We start from the raw sequence: 14,985 nt of genomic DNA on the forward strand, positions 1-14,985 counted from the left end.
ATTTGGGGGCCTATAGTAAACTCCTAACAACGTGACCGCTCCTTTCCTATTTCTAACTTCAGCCCATATTACCTCAGTGTGCAGATCCCCCTCGAAGTGCCTTTCCGCAGCCGTTAGACAATCCTTGATTAACAATGCCGCTCCTCCACCTCTTTTACCAGCTTCCCTACACTCACTGAAACATCTATACCCCAGAACGTCCAACAACCATTCCTGTCCTTGTTCTACCCACGTCTCCGTAATGGCCACAACATCGTAGTCCCAAGTACCAATCCACGCTCCAAGTTCATCTACTTTGTTCCGGATGCTCCTTGCATTGAAGTAGACACACTTCAACCCACCTTCCTGTCTACCGATACCCACCCTTGACCTTGATACCTTCCCCACTACCTCACCACCCTCAACACTGACTTCTGGACTACAACTCCTTTTCCCACTCCCCTGACAAATTAGTTTAAACCCCCCTGAAGAGCTGTAGCAAATTTCCCTCCCAGGATATTGGTGCCCCTCTGGTTCATGTGCACCCTGTCCTGTTTGTACAGGTCCCACCTTCCCCAAAATGTGTTCCAATTATTCACGTATCTGAAACCCTCCCTCCTACACCATCCCTGCAACCACATGTTTAACTGCACTCTCTCCCTGTTCCTCAACTCGCTATCACATGGCACCGGTAACGTACCAGAGATGACCACATGATTTGTCTTGGCTCTCAGCTTCCAGCCCAGCTCCCGAAATTCCTGTTTTAAATCCCCGTCCCTTCTCTTACCTATGTCGTTGGTACCAATGTGTACCACGACTTGTGACTGTTTCCCCTCCCCCTTAAGAATCCGGAAGACACGGTCCGAGACGTCACAGACCCTGGCATCCAGTAGGCAACATACCATCCTCGAGTCTCTTTTGCTGCCACAGAACCTCCTATCTATCCCTCTAACGAGTCACCAATAACTATTGCCCTCCCGTTCTTCGCCTTACCCTCCCGAGCCACAGAGACGGACACAGTGCTGGAGATCCTCTCACTGCGGCTCACCACTGGTATGTCGTCCCCCTCAACCGTATCCAAAGCGGAATACTTGTTGCTAAGGGGAACGACCACAGGGGATCCCTGCACTGACTGCTTCCTCGCAGCCCCTCTCACCGTCACCCATCTATTTTCATTCCTCAGAGTAACTGTATCCCTAAAGCTTCTGTCTCTGGCCACCTCTGCGTCCCTCATGATCCTAAGTTCATCGAACTCCAGCTCCCGTTCCCTAACACCGTTTTGGAGGAGCTGCAGATGGGTGCACTTCCCACAGGTGTAATCAGCAGGGACACTGACGTCGTCCCTCACCTCAAACATACTGCAAGAGGAACATAGCACTGCCTGCACACCCATCCCCTCTAGATACCTTGCCAGTACCAGGTAGAAACAGCAAAAATGAGTTAAACTCACCCCTGCCTCGCCCTTTCCCCCGAAACCCTGTGAGCCAAAGCCCTTACAGCTTTCACTCAGCTTCCCACTCACTCCCCTGCCCGCTCCCGACGTTGCCCGCTGTATAGAGTGACTTTTATACTAAAAAACACAATCTGCCAGAATCCCCTGCCGCCTACTCCCACTTCCTCAGAGTTTCAACCCTTGAAAAAAGCCCGCGAAAAAACGGATTAAATAAATCAATAAATAAATCACAGCACTTTACTCACCCTCAGTACTCCTGCTGAGAATCTCTCCCTCTGTCCTGCACCACTTCGAACAAATGGGCAGGATATCGTCAGAAGTCTCACAACACCAGGTTAAAGTCCAACAGGTGTATGTGGTATCACGAGCTTTCAGAGCACTGCTCCTTCATCAGGTGAGTGATGAAAGAGCAGCGCTCCTCGTGCTCGTGATGCGAAATGAACCTGTTGGACTTTAACGTGTTGTTGTGAGACTTCTTACTGCGCCCACCCCAGTCCAACGCCGACATCTCCACATCGTGGTCAGGATGTAGATAGCAGAGAGAGACATTGAATGTTCCTTTTTACAAAGGAATTGAACCATTCCAAAACAGTGCAAAGGTGGGCAAGTGAGTTCGATTACTAATTGCCCCCTAGCGTCCCAAGATGTATAAATTCGGTGTTTAGCGGGATAAATATGTGGCGTTACAGGGATAAAGCATGAGTAAGATGCTCTGTTGGAGAGCCAGTTCAGGCTCGATACGTCGAATGACCTTCTGCTGCAAAATAGGGATCCCATGGTTCAATCACTGAGTGTTAACCTGTGAGTTCCGGTATTGGGGTTAATGCTTATATGATGCGATCTTAGTTGATGCTGAGGCAAATAAAATTCTTCCCCAAGACATTTAGACACTGATTAAACAAACAGTCAAATAACCAATATATTTTTGCGAGGAGATGTGAGACGTGAGAAATTTTAGCTGGAAAATGATGTTCGGCAGACAGGTGCTGCCAAATGGAAAGATTAATGCTAATGATATCAAAGAGCAACCAATGCTTGCTAATTCAACCTCCATAAACTGAATCGATACGCACAGTATTTCCTAAATAACCAGTACGTGGGAGAATAATGAGACTCCACCCTAATAATGAGTCTCCACCCTATATCAATATCCGAAGCTCTAATTTCCATGGCACCCAGGACCTGCCTAAGACTTTCTCTCTTCACAAAGTGACTGCAGTGCTTAAGCCGCCCTCAGTAATAAAGGAAGTCAGGGATGCCAACGTCACAAAATGACCCATATGGAAATCATCCTGTGTTTGTAGTTAATCATTTCATAGATTGGATACATTTTTGAGAACTGAAACACATTGAAATTGACCAAGGACTGTAAAGATATTTTGCAACTAAAGGAGGAGCTGTACCCATTATCCAAAGTTCTTATCTGCTCTCATCTCAACACTATAAGTGAACTTGTGCACCCGGTCTGCTGTGTTAACGGGGGAAGCACTGAGGGATAATAGATATGGGGCTGAATGGTGGACCCACAGCATCTACGCGTGGCGAGGTCTATGTGTTATCGATTGATTTATGCAGCCCAGGCAATCGTTTTAATCTCACACCACTGATTTCAATGTTGTTGAACACAAGTGAAATTTTATAAGGTTTCGCGACACACTATTCCTGGAGTCCCCGAGAACCCTGTAGGAATATTTGTAGATGCCATTCTGTCATATGCTGCTCGTGAATTCATGAAGGTACTTGAAGTTTTACATGTCCCAGTGCACTGCCCGACACAAGTTCGAAAGTCCTATTGCAATCCGTCAATGTTAAAGGGCAGCAGCGACTAACATGCGAGCAGAGACATGGCCACAAGGCCAGGTGCTTCCTGTCTGTTCAGCAAACAGGAAAACGCGCAGCGAGTGTTCTGAGGCTGCGCAGACAGTGAGCTGCTTCGGGATGACACAAAGTATAACTCAATACCAATTGTTCAGCTTCTCAGGAATCATTTCTTCCTGTAGGGAACAAATATGTTTGTGGGCTTCCCTTCTCTCAACGCGGCTCTGTGAAGCCATTCACTCAAATTACTGTCAAGTTGATCATGAAAATAAAATTACATTTGTCCAGCAGATAAGAAATATTTCTGAGCCGCATCGTCCCGCCGAACTCTGTCACTCTAAACTGGGCGGAGGCAGCAAAATCGCTCAGAGATGTAATGGTGGCCTCTACAGTATCTTCAAAAAGTAATTAAGTTCAAATAGAGAACAACAGTCTTTTAACAGAAGCATTTCATCCAAGATTTCCGTACGGAGGTGCTACAGATAAGTAGACATGCATAAATTGGGCACTCTGTCCTTCGAGAATATTGTTCTCCAAATAGAGACAGTAAAAACTTCGGAAGTTGTTCTTAGAACAAATAGGAAAAGGCTGATTTTCACTCGGACAAAGATTTATTTTTATTCTAGATGTTACAGATTTGAACTTCTTGCTTGAGTTGCTGCTGGAGTGAAGTCTATTCACTTTTCCCTTGTGAAGATGTTAAAATCAGGTTGTGAATACATGCTGTATTCGGACTCCACTGGATTCTTGAACTGCCGATCAGACTGGACCTGTCACTGATAGATTTCTTGAGGAAAGTGAATGGACCTGACGTGCAATTGATGCATTTTCTCCACATCGCACCAATCCATTTCCCCTGGATTTAACCTGAAAATTTTAACCCTTATCCTGTCCACGGCCTTCAACTGTTTCTCGGAAATGGTTCGTTGAAGTAAGCGGTAAAACAGTGCAAAAACAATATACATAATCCAGTGCAGGCCGAATATGATTTGCAAACATTTTCCATATGCATTTCCTTCACTCGCCTGTGACTCTGCTGTAAGATATGATGATTCGATGATCCGATGCTGGGTTGGTGACTCGTTTCCTTTTCAAAAATGTAGGCCTCATTAGCTGCACAGGACAAGGAGGTGGATATAACTGTCATTGGTATCTTTTATCAAACGGCAATTGACATTTCACACATCAATTCGGAGCATCAATTAGTTAGACGGGAGGAAACATTATTTTCTGAACACAGCTTTCTCAAAGAATTCATTCCTGGAGCGTTTGGTATTTCAGAAAGTGTTGGAAGGACAGCCCGGTACCGATGTACAAAACTCGGTGAACAGTCAAGTCTGATCGCAGTAACCGACAGTCGGAACGATGCAGCGCTCCTTCCTGACTCTAATTACATTGCAGCTTCTCAACTGTGAGTTATTATTGATTGAAAGTATCCCAATGTCTATTGAGAATTCACTAACATAAAATTTTAACAAATATATAGATATATTGAGCTTTCGTAATAAAAATGTTGGTGACCTATGTAAGGGAAAGTTGATTATTTGAATAATAATTGTCATCTGGAGGTAATGGGATATTAATGTACATCAATTTAACAATGAGAGGAGGCGAGTTCAGTGTCTGAAAAGCTGGAGGATGAAGAAGTGCTCAGCACATTGAAAACCTGCTTGCTTCTGCGTTTGAAGTATCGTAACGCACAAAGGAGCCAAGAACAGGCTAGTGGGGTTAGACTGAATTGATTTTATTCCACCCGGCACAGTCCCTTTGGACCGAGGGGCCTAACACCTTTGCTGAGCATTGCTCTGAGTCCACGAGTGTCCAACGAAAAGTGTATTTAATCGCCGTCTGCCTTACATTCGTGAGCAGATTCAATTAATTGGAGTTGAGAATCAAAATGGACTGTCAAATCTAAATCTGGAAAATTATGTATTTTTTCCAGCAGTGTTTTGAATTCCCCGCTCCACTTAGGAAGACGGCTCTGATATATTCAAATTCGTCCTTCGTTGTTATGAAGTGCGCATTGAAATTGGAAATTTAAGTTGCAGAACTTTCAGTTGGTGAATAATTTAGATCCCCAGTTTGTTTTTAACTTATTTCCTTCCAAATATATTTAGAATATAGAACATCTGATTAAAGCATGTTTTAATTTCTCGGCCGGGACTTAGGGCAACCTGAGATTTAAATACAAAATTGAATGGAAATGCGGCGCTTGCGCATGGACAACATCTTACTGTAAAACCTCTATTCGGACCACTTGATTGGTGTTGGTACAAATTAGAGCAGTCGCTGTTAGAATCTGCTGAAAAGGAGTTTGAGTGGAAGCCAACTCACTGCGTTTAAAAATGCAGGAATTTTGGCGAGGACCGTCCAGATATATTTCTCTTGATATTTCTCAGTATATTTTCCGTCTGAACCCCGTGTAGAGAGAAAACAAACAAATCATTTAAAATAGCTGCCTCCGCCTCAGACTGTTGGGCTAGGTCTGTGAATAATGCATTTCAACACATTGACTTGAATCGCAATTAATAATGTCATTTATTAATTTCATTAATATGAAGAAAAAACGTATCTTATGTTGATAATGTAATTTGCTAAGTATGCGTGATTTGCTTTCTGACGTTTGCTGCTCAATTGCCTCATATCTCCTACCCGTATTTTACCAGAATGTGTTAAATTAATATTTCTATGCAGAGATTTTTTCAGGTTCCAATTATTTTTCATTCTCAAAACTATTCCACGCTTTCATTTTCTCACTGTCTCATGCCGTTTTCTGTGGCAGATCGAGACCTGATCTTTCATCTCCTTCCACAGACCCACTAGTTTTGTTGAGATTTAAGTCGTTGACTTGGTTCAGTTTCCCTTGGTTCCCAACGTGCCTCTTCTGTTATATTTATTCTTCCCAATGTCACTGCAAATGCTGTTTTACTGATAGGAAAGCGCCCCATTACTGTTATCAAACACTTCACGCAGTAAAGAACATACAGTCCGCGAAATAAATTTTTAAAAATACTGATTGGACTTTGCAGTTGCTTATAAGAACATGCTTTGTAAAAGAAAGAAGAACACATTTTATATTGTTTTACCATTAATCCTCTGCTCAATAGACTCACCTCATTAAACATTGATTTTTTTTGTTGCTACTGAATCGCTAGTTGGGGTTTTATGAAGTGAATGTTGAAATGGTTTACTTAACTTGTAGAATCTTATCATAATACATTTTGCGCAAAGTTACATTTTCAGTTCATTAGTCTTCAAAAACATCAGCAAATGAATAAGAAAGTTAGATTTACCACGGAATCCAACTCAGATACGGCAGGTAGGATTAAATATTCTACTGGGTCTGCTGGACAGACGGAATTGAAATTCTAGTTAAACAGCGCAGTCTGGGTGTAGACCGTCGCCACAGGTGGAATAGCATACATTGCAGAATGGAATCTAAGTCAATGAACTGCTTGTGGAATAACAGTAAAAGTTATAAGTACTGCCGATGGAATGCGTGCACACATTTGGGATTGATGCTTCTCAGTGGAAGAGCTGAATGCTCGTTGTGTGGTACAGTGAGCTGCCTTTTGTTAAACAGATTATTTTGAGTTGGAGAAGTGGACATTGCTGTAAATAGTGAAAAGTTAAATATTAAATCGAGGTGGGACCAACATTGCTTTAACCGGCTTATTGAGCAATATACTTGATATCAGTGGTACGAGTGAAATAATCGGGAAGTGAAAAATCTGACTTCTTCCGCGAATTTGCTGCATGGGCATTTCTGATTCCTCTTGGGGACAATGAACTTCAGAAATCACAACAAAGCTTTCTAACCAAACATTAACATCAGTATTCTGTACCAGTCACTGGATATTTGTCAACCTCTTCCCAGATACTCTCAATATCCATTAAGCTCTCTGTTGCATTTAATGAGATGTGAAAACCTGTTACTGATTCTAGATTGCAGGGAAGCAAAAGCTGTAGAGAAGGAGTATACTGTGGAGGGATTGTCTACAGAGTCTCTGTGGGTGGAAGTTCGGAGTGGGAAGGGGTCGATCACTTTGCTGGGAGTTTTCTATAGGCCGCCCAATTGTAACTGGGAGGTGGTGGAGCAGATAGGGAAACAGATCCTGGAGGGTTGCAATAATAGCAGAGTTGTTGTGATGGGAAACTTTAATTTCCCAAACATAGATTGGAATATCCCTAGGGTAAGGGGATTGGATGGGGAGGAGTCCGTTAGGTGTGTTCAGGAGGGTTTCCTGACACAGCATGTGGACAAGCCGACAAGAGGAGAGGTTTTACTTGATCTGATACTGACCAATGAACCTGGAGAGGTGTCAGATCTCTCAGTGGGAGAGCATCTTGGGGATAGCGATCATAACTCTATCTCCTTTATCTTTGCATTCGAAAAAGAGAGGATCAGGCAAGCTAGGAAAGCATTTATATGGAGTAAGGGGAAATATGAAGGCAGAAGGCAGCAAATTAGAGGGGTAAATTGGAAGGAGGTATTCTTGGGGAAATGTACTGAAGAGAGGTGGCAGTTTTTCAAGGAATGTCTGTCTCGAGTTCTACAGGACAACGTTCCGAGCAGACAGGGAGGAATTGGTAGGTTAAAGGAACCGTGGTGCACGAAAGCTGTGCGGGACCTAGTCGAGAAGAAAAGGAAAGCGTACAAAAGGTTCCGAGAGCTTGGCGAAGATAGGGATCTAGATGAGTATACAGCTTGTAGGAAGGGACTAAAGAAGGAAATTAGGAGAGCCAGAAGGGGTCACGAGAAGGCCTTGGCAGGTAGGATTAAGGAAAACCCGAAGGCGATCTATAAATATGTGAAGAGTAAAAGGATGAGATGTGAAGGAATAGGGCCTATAAAAGGTGAAGGCGGGAAAGTCTGTACAGAACCAGTAGAAATGGCAGAGGTGCTTAATGAGTACCTTCCCTCAGTTTTCACAGAGGAGAAGGACCTGGGTGGATGTACTGCGGGCTCAGTTCTGGTCGCCTCATTACAGGAAGGATGTGGAAAAGATTGAAAGGGTGTAGAGGAGATTTACAAGGATGTTGCCTGGATTGAGTGGCATGCCTTATGAGGGTAGGCTGAGGGAGCTCGGTTTTTTCTCCTTGGAGAGACGGAGGATGAGAGGAGACCTAACAGAGGTATATAAGATGTTGAGAGGCATAGATCGGGTGGACTCTCAGAGGCTTTTTCCCAGGGTGGAAATGGCTGCTATGAGAGGACACAGGTTTAAGGTGCTGGGGGGTAGGTACAGGGGAGATTTTAGGGGGAAGTTTTTCACACAGAGGGTGGTGGGCGAGTGGAATCGGCTGTCGTCGGTGGTGGTAGAGGCAAATTCAATAGGGTTTTTTAAGAGACTCCTGGATGAGTACATGGGACTTAATAGGATGGAGGGTTATATGTAGGCCTCAAATGTAGGGATATGTTCGGCACAACTTGTGGGGCTGAAGGGCCTGTTTTGTGCTGTAGTTTTTCTATTTTTCTATGTTTCTATTGGCGAATTCCACCGTTTCCTTGTAAAATGTTTTGAACGATTTTGTACAGTTAGCTTCGGCCTCCAGACCTCAGAAATATATCACCTTCTCTCGCAAAGATTGGACACGTGCATGCTTATATTCTAAATGCGATTTCTTCTCTTCAGGCAAGAGTTAATTTGGTATGGCCATACGTTTGGAAATTATGGTTCCACCAGCGACTCATAATCTGTCTTGTGCTGTGAGCTAAATGGTATCAGAGTTTAACGGTGGTTTTCAACGACAAATACAATGTTACGTAATTAATTCCACACGTAAAGCTGATATTTATTTGTTATGTGTTAGGTCCCATAGTTTAACAGGTCGATCGACTCAGTCATGAGGAGATATATTTGTTCCCTGACTGTTTTGTACCAATGGCGTTTTATGATCTTAAATGGGCCTACATTTTACAGTACCAAACTTTCCATGTCTCTGTATCTCTTTCAAACAAAGTTAACGTCCCACATTCCGACACGGCTTTTGCACTCTTATTATTATACTATTTTTTGTGAGGGCAGTGTCGCTGACAATGCAGCATTTGTTGCCTGTCCCCAGATGTATTCAGGAATATGTCTCTGAGCCTTTTTTTCCCTGACTGGCTGCAGTATATGATACACTGATGCGAGCATAGTGGCGTTACGGATTGAGCTCACAAGAGAATGAAGCAACCCCAATATAGTCCCAACTCAGCATGGTGTCCGACTTAGAAGGGAATGCGAAATTCAAGGTACCGCTGTATGTCTGTCCTTGTGCTTTTAGCTGGTAGAGATCGCGGTTTTGGAATGAACTGTGGAATGGGTTTTGGTCATTTGCTGCTGTGTATCATCCACAAGGTACACAGATGTTTCAGGTGATGGCTGGCATATCCAGAAAATCAGGCGGCTTGTATGGTGGCCAGCAACTTCTACTTTATTGCTTGTTAATGTCATTAGTGACCTGATGCAGGAGGAAAGGGGGAACAGGCTCAAGGTGAGAGGGGGAAAGTTTGGCACGGTAGCACAGTGGTTAGCACTGCTGCTTCACAGCTCCAGGGTCCCGGGTTCAATTCCCAGCTCGGGTCACTGTCTGTGTGGAGTTTGCACATTCTCCTCGTGTCTGCGTGGGTTTCCTCCGGGTGCTCCGGTTTCCTCCCACAGTCCAAAGATGTGCGGGTTAGGTTGATTGGCCAGGTTAAAAATTGTCCCTTAGAGTTCTGGGATGCGTAGGTTAGAGGGATTAGCGGGTAAAATATGTGGGGGTAGGGCCTGGGTGGGATTGTGGTCGGTGCAGACTCGATGGGCCGAATGGCCTCCTTCTGCACTGTAGGGTTTCTATGTTTCTAGATGTGTGAGGGAAGTTCTTCACAGAGAGTAGTGGGTGCCTGGGACGTGCTGCCAGAGGAGGTGGTGGAAGTAGGCATATTCGCAACATTTAAGAGGCATCTGGATAGGTACATGAACAGGCAAGAAATACAAAGATATGGACGGAGTGAGGGCAGCAGGTTTTTTTTTTAGTTCGATCATCCTAATCGACATGAAGGACCGAAGTACCTGTGCTGTACTTTTCTTTGTTCTTTGATCTTGAAATGGGTCAAAGATTCAGTGGGAGAATTACTGAAAGCTGAAAAGTGGAGTTAGACACGGATAGAAAGATGAAATGGATGAAGAGGGTCTAGAGATTCTAGTTGGACCATCGAGAGTTTGAAAAATTTGAGTAAATATTGAAATGTTTTCCCACAATTCTGGCAACGAGGAGCAAATAAGTGGAAGGTGTTTGATATTGTCTATTGATAGTGAAGAGTTAAGAAGGATGACTGAGTATTGTCTGCATTGGAAATAAATGACGCACTCTCCGTATTGTGGACGGCGGTGCAGAGATATTCGAGTAACTTTATCATTGTTACTCTGGGTATCAAGTCATACATTTCATCAACCCAACTGGAGACAAGAATCACTGTCCTGTTGATTCTATTATGTAAACTAGGGACTCAAATGGATTGGGAGATTTGACTGACACAAAATCTCCCAGTTTGGGAATACGGTAACACGTGGTTAAATGATTTTTAAAAAGATGGAATGAGACCAGGATATTCATAGGCCATAGGTGTGGTAATTTGAATAAAACTTTTTAACATCAAGTCCTTGCAAATCATATCATGAAGAAATAACACAGATCCTCGGTGTTGACATTGTGATGTATGGTTTTGACAGTTTCATTCATCTAGTGTTGCAGCGAAGATTAATTTTCAAAATTTCATTTCAGGCAGACCAGGGAACAGTCAGACTGACCGATCAGGTAATCGCCCTCCAAGTTCATATCTGACATTTGACTGCACTAATCCATCCAACTGAATGTTAAATCCTGAGACAATTTCAGTGTCTTTGTGTTCAATGTTTCCATTCTGGGTCTGCCTGTCAGTTGTGAAGGAAAATGGTCTTGCAATGTTTTTCTCAAAATCTTTAATTGCTGCACCCCGATTCAGTATGACATTAAATTAGGTCCCTGAGGAGCAGGGTGAGAAGCAACGCGGCCCCGCTACCGTTTGGAGATAATTTTTCACTTCCCGAGTTACCAGCCAGCGCTGACATGCAGCGCAATTGCTGTTGCCCCTCCCACCACCGACATATTAGGGTTCCGCCGAAAACCCGCCGCATCTTTCCGCCCCAGGAAGGGCTGGAGACTACCTGACTGTCTAATTCAGCTCGGTGCAGCAGGGCGGCCCTGTTTCGACAGTGATGGCAATATCGAATCGATACTAGGATTGACATTTCACGATGTTAGTCCAGGCAGTATGATAGACCGTGGAACATGACAGTCCTGACTTGCACTGATTCAATCAATTATGCGCCTATCGACATCCCCGCCTGATGCCGCAGAATGATGCTTCGAACATCCAACTGATTCACGGATTGTTCCCACTGTCTATTTATATTCCCGCTTCCACTTGCAATCTCGAATATTATGTCAGGGTTTGTTGAGGTTCTGGACACACTCGATGTTTCAAATTATTCCGATCTGACCTGCCGTATCAGCCGGCCAATAACTGTTGGTTTATTTCTGTATTTTATAGAGGCGGTGAAGCTGAGACTGGCGAATGGGCAGAGTCGGTGCGCTGGGAGAGTGGAGATTCACTACAAGGGACAGTGGGGGACCGTGTATGATGATTTCTGGGACCAGCCGGACGCCGGTGTTGTGTGTGGGGAGCTGGGCTGCGGGACCGCGCTCTCTGCACCGCGCGCGGCTCACTTTGGGGAAGGATCCGGACCCATTGTGACGTATGATGTTGAGTGCAAAGGGAGCGAGACCGCTCTGCGGGACTGTGACTCTGGGACATGGGGTCACTATAGCGATCCGCACTCCAACGATGCCGGTGTGATTTGCTCAGGTAAAAAAAAACAAATCTCTCCATCATCTACAGCCTGCTCTCCGGGAAGGGGCGGATAAAGTTTTCTGAGACTGTACGCAGTCGTAAAGAGAGTGGTGAATAATTTCAATATTCTGAAAATAGAAGTGTTCTTACATTAACACCAGGATTTAAGTTTAGAATAAAGTAACAGCAATGAGAGTGATTAACAATGACCACAACCGTGCACAGGCCAGCTGTGTCCTTGAGCTGAGTGCTTGCTGTTAGCTATGTTGAGGAGAGGAGTTGTTCGCTCCTGGTTCCTCACTGATCAGTTCCGATCACCATTCAACAAATAATGAAGCATTCCAGGACCACACGGAGCAAATCCTGTCCAACAATCGGGCTTCTGCTGAGCAATCGTTTATATTCATCTGTCCGCAGCGTTTGGGTTATTCTGCTATTTTAACTTAACTCCAAATCGCTCCATTCTTCATACCTATTTTTTGCATCAGTGTCCAGAAATTGTCCCCTCAGATGAAAATGTTTTCCGAACCCCAGAGATACGGTCGGAGGCATCCCGATCCCCCAACCCTTCGAGCTCTCCACCACCACCCCTCCCCCAGTGCCTCAACCGACACAACCACACAGCAACTACGTGGGGGAGGAGGTGGTTGAGGGAAGCCCAGGCATGCTAATGTGTCCCGATCTTGCCTCTGCAGAGTCAAAAGTTCGGGCATGCTTTGATCGGCTGGCTGTGCACGTAATTATACTTATGGGGAGTCCGGATCATGCGACACTCCGTCGGAATTGTCGGCTGTCGCTGAATTAAATCCGGGTGTCTCGGTCCATGTGTTTGACATTTACTGACTATTGATTGCGGAGGCCATAGAGCGCTTATCCAATCACTGCGGCTACTTTCAGAGCTGCAATCACTGGTCAGATTGAACGTGTTCCAAGAGCGGAGTGAGGATGAGAAGGGTCTGGAGGAGATTCATGCGTGCTGGAAACTTCCCTCTATTCTTCCCTCGCCACGAATTCTGCCACAGCTGCTGAATTGTTCCAACGTTTTCTGATTTTGTGTGAGAGGGGACTGGCTGGATATCTCCTGTCTCTCCAAGCGTGTCGTTTTAATAACTGTCATGTAAATCCTCGTCCCAAAATGTTTGATGCTATTTGGAAAGTTTTCTCCCTCTCACGCCCTGAATCTGATGAATCCCAACTGTTCCTATCTGATTTCCCCTCGTGTTATTTGTTTTAGAGGAGTTTACCTTTAGAATCTGTCAGGGAGAGAAATCAGAAATGTTATTGGGAGAGAGTTCCTTTGTATTTGAATGAATAGTGCTGGCTCAATTTGTTCATTAGGTTATATTTCAAACAAATGTGCGGCAGTTGATACTTTCTCCAGAATAAAATGAAGGAAGATGAGTTTTTTTAACATTTACAGCTGCTGCAGCTTCAGGCAGATTTCACACAGTGTAAACTGACAGAAGGAGATGTTGTCTAGACTCAGTAACCAGTAGCCTGGGACACTCTCACTGGACTATTTTCCAGAACAGGAGATCCTTTCACGGATGCAGTTCCCTGAATTGCCGATTCCATTCCAGATATGGACTGACCAAGTTTTTGAAACTTGAAGCAGAAACTCTCCCCCCCCCCCACCTCCCCCCCCCCCCCCCCCCCGCTTTCATAGTCGAGCCATCTAAATAGAAATGCTAAAATTCCAGGAGGATTTTTGATTACGTTTTGCACCTGGCCTTTGCATTTTGTGATCTGTACACATGGACCCTCAATAAAGCTCGAGTGTTGTTTGCAAATCACCATTGAGACATTCTGGAATCCACCGTTTCATTTCTGCTTGAAGTCCTTTCAGAACGTTCATTCTCAACACGCCGAAAAATAAATATAGGATTTCGTTTGATGCCTACCAGTTAGAACGTCCCTGTGCAAATAATTCCATATGTTATTGATTCAGGTCCGCCTGTTGCACATTGTGATATTTCCCATCACCAGGCGGTAGGGGGCAGTTATACTCAGAATTTATTGAGATAAACCAGCGCTCGGTTCAATTTAAGGGGGGAATGGGGAAGAGTGTTCCAGAGGAATCGCTGTGAGACTGAACACGGCTTCTGGAGAGTATAATAGTTGACACCTATTGAACTTAATGAAACATCTTTAATTATAGAATTTCTTAATGCAGAAGAAGGACATTCAGCCCTTTGAGTCGAACCGACAGAGCATCTAACCCAGGTCGTACCCCAAGTTTTTACCTCGATAATTCCCCTGAACGATACATCTTTAGATTAAGGGGCAACTAAAATGAACCAGATTCAGAACCAATCATGATAGAATCTAATTAAGCGGTTGTGAATACTTTTTGATAATAATTAGTGTGATTCTGATCTGTTGTTATTCAGCCCACAGATTTCCAAAACTAGTATCCAGAGCTTTCCCATGCTCCGGCAGATTGGAGATCCATAACGGTATAGAATCTGGCACAGTGTGTGACCTTGACTTGGATTGGAATGACGCCAGAGTGGTCTGTGCTGAGCTTCAGTGCGGAAACGCCATTTCCATTAGAAGCGGGGCTTATTTTGGAGAGGGCGCTGGATTAATATGGAACGATAGACTTGAATGTAAAGGCAGCGAGACAGGCCTGATGTACTGCACCCTTGTTCCTGTAAATCGGTCCGAGTGCACCCACAGGAACGATGTCAGTGTGATCTGTTCCGGTGAGTGCAGACTTGTGAATATTAGAAAAATTTCTCTTAATATTTCAGCAATGGAGAGATTACAGTTCTCGTTCTCTCTAACATGGACATACCTAACCAGACCTTCATATTTCACTGTAAATTTGTTGTAATTTTGAAACATTATTTCAAAATATGCACGTTTTTTGCAA

At 44.2% G+C, this 14,985-nt stretch overlaps 1 protein-coding gene across 1 annotated transcript in view; it reads left to right on the top strand.

The window, feature by feature from the left end:
• The first annotated feature begins 4,369 nt into the window (after positions 1-4,369).
• LOC144482852 (scavenger receptor cysteine-rich domain-containing protein DMBT1-like) overlaps positions 4,370-14,985 on the top strand; it is a 28,055-nt gene continuing 17,439 nt past the window's right edge. The window contains exons 1-4 of the mRNA XM_078201695.1: positions 4,370-4,661; positions 11,003-11,035; positions 11,811-12,125; positions 14,501-14,815. Of these exons, the coding sequence (XP_078057821.1) occupies positions 4,616-4,661; positions 11,003-11,035; positions 11,811-12,125; positions 14,501-14,815 (709 nt within the window). The 5' untranslated portion in view covers positions 4,370-4,615. The remainder of the gene's footprint in view (positions 4,662-11,002; positions 11,036-11,810; positions 12,126-14,500; positions 14,816-14,985) is intronic.

This window comes from Mustelus asterias, unplaced genomic scaffold, assembly GCF_964213995.1.
Source record: "Mustelus asterias unplaced genomic scaffold, sMusAst1.hap1.1 HAP1_SCAFFOLD_43, whole genome shotgun sequence".
NCBI classification, from domain to species: domain Eukaryota; kingdom Metazoa; phylum Chordata; class Chondrichthyes; order Carcharhiniformes; family Triakidae; genus Mustelus; species Mustelus asterias.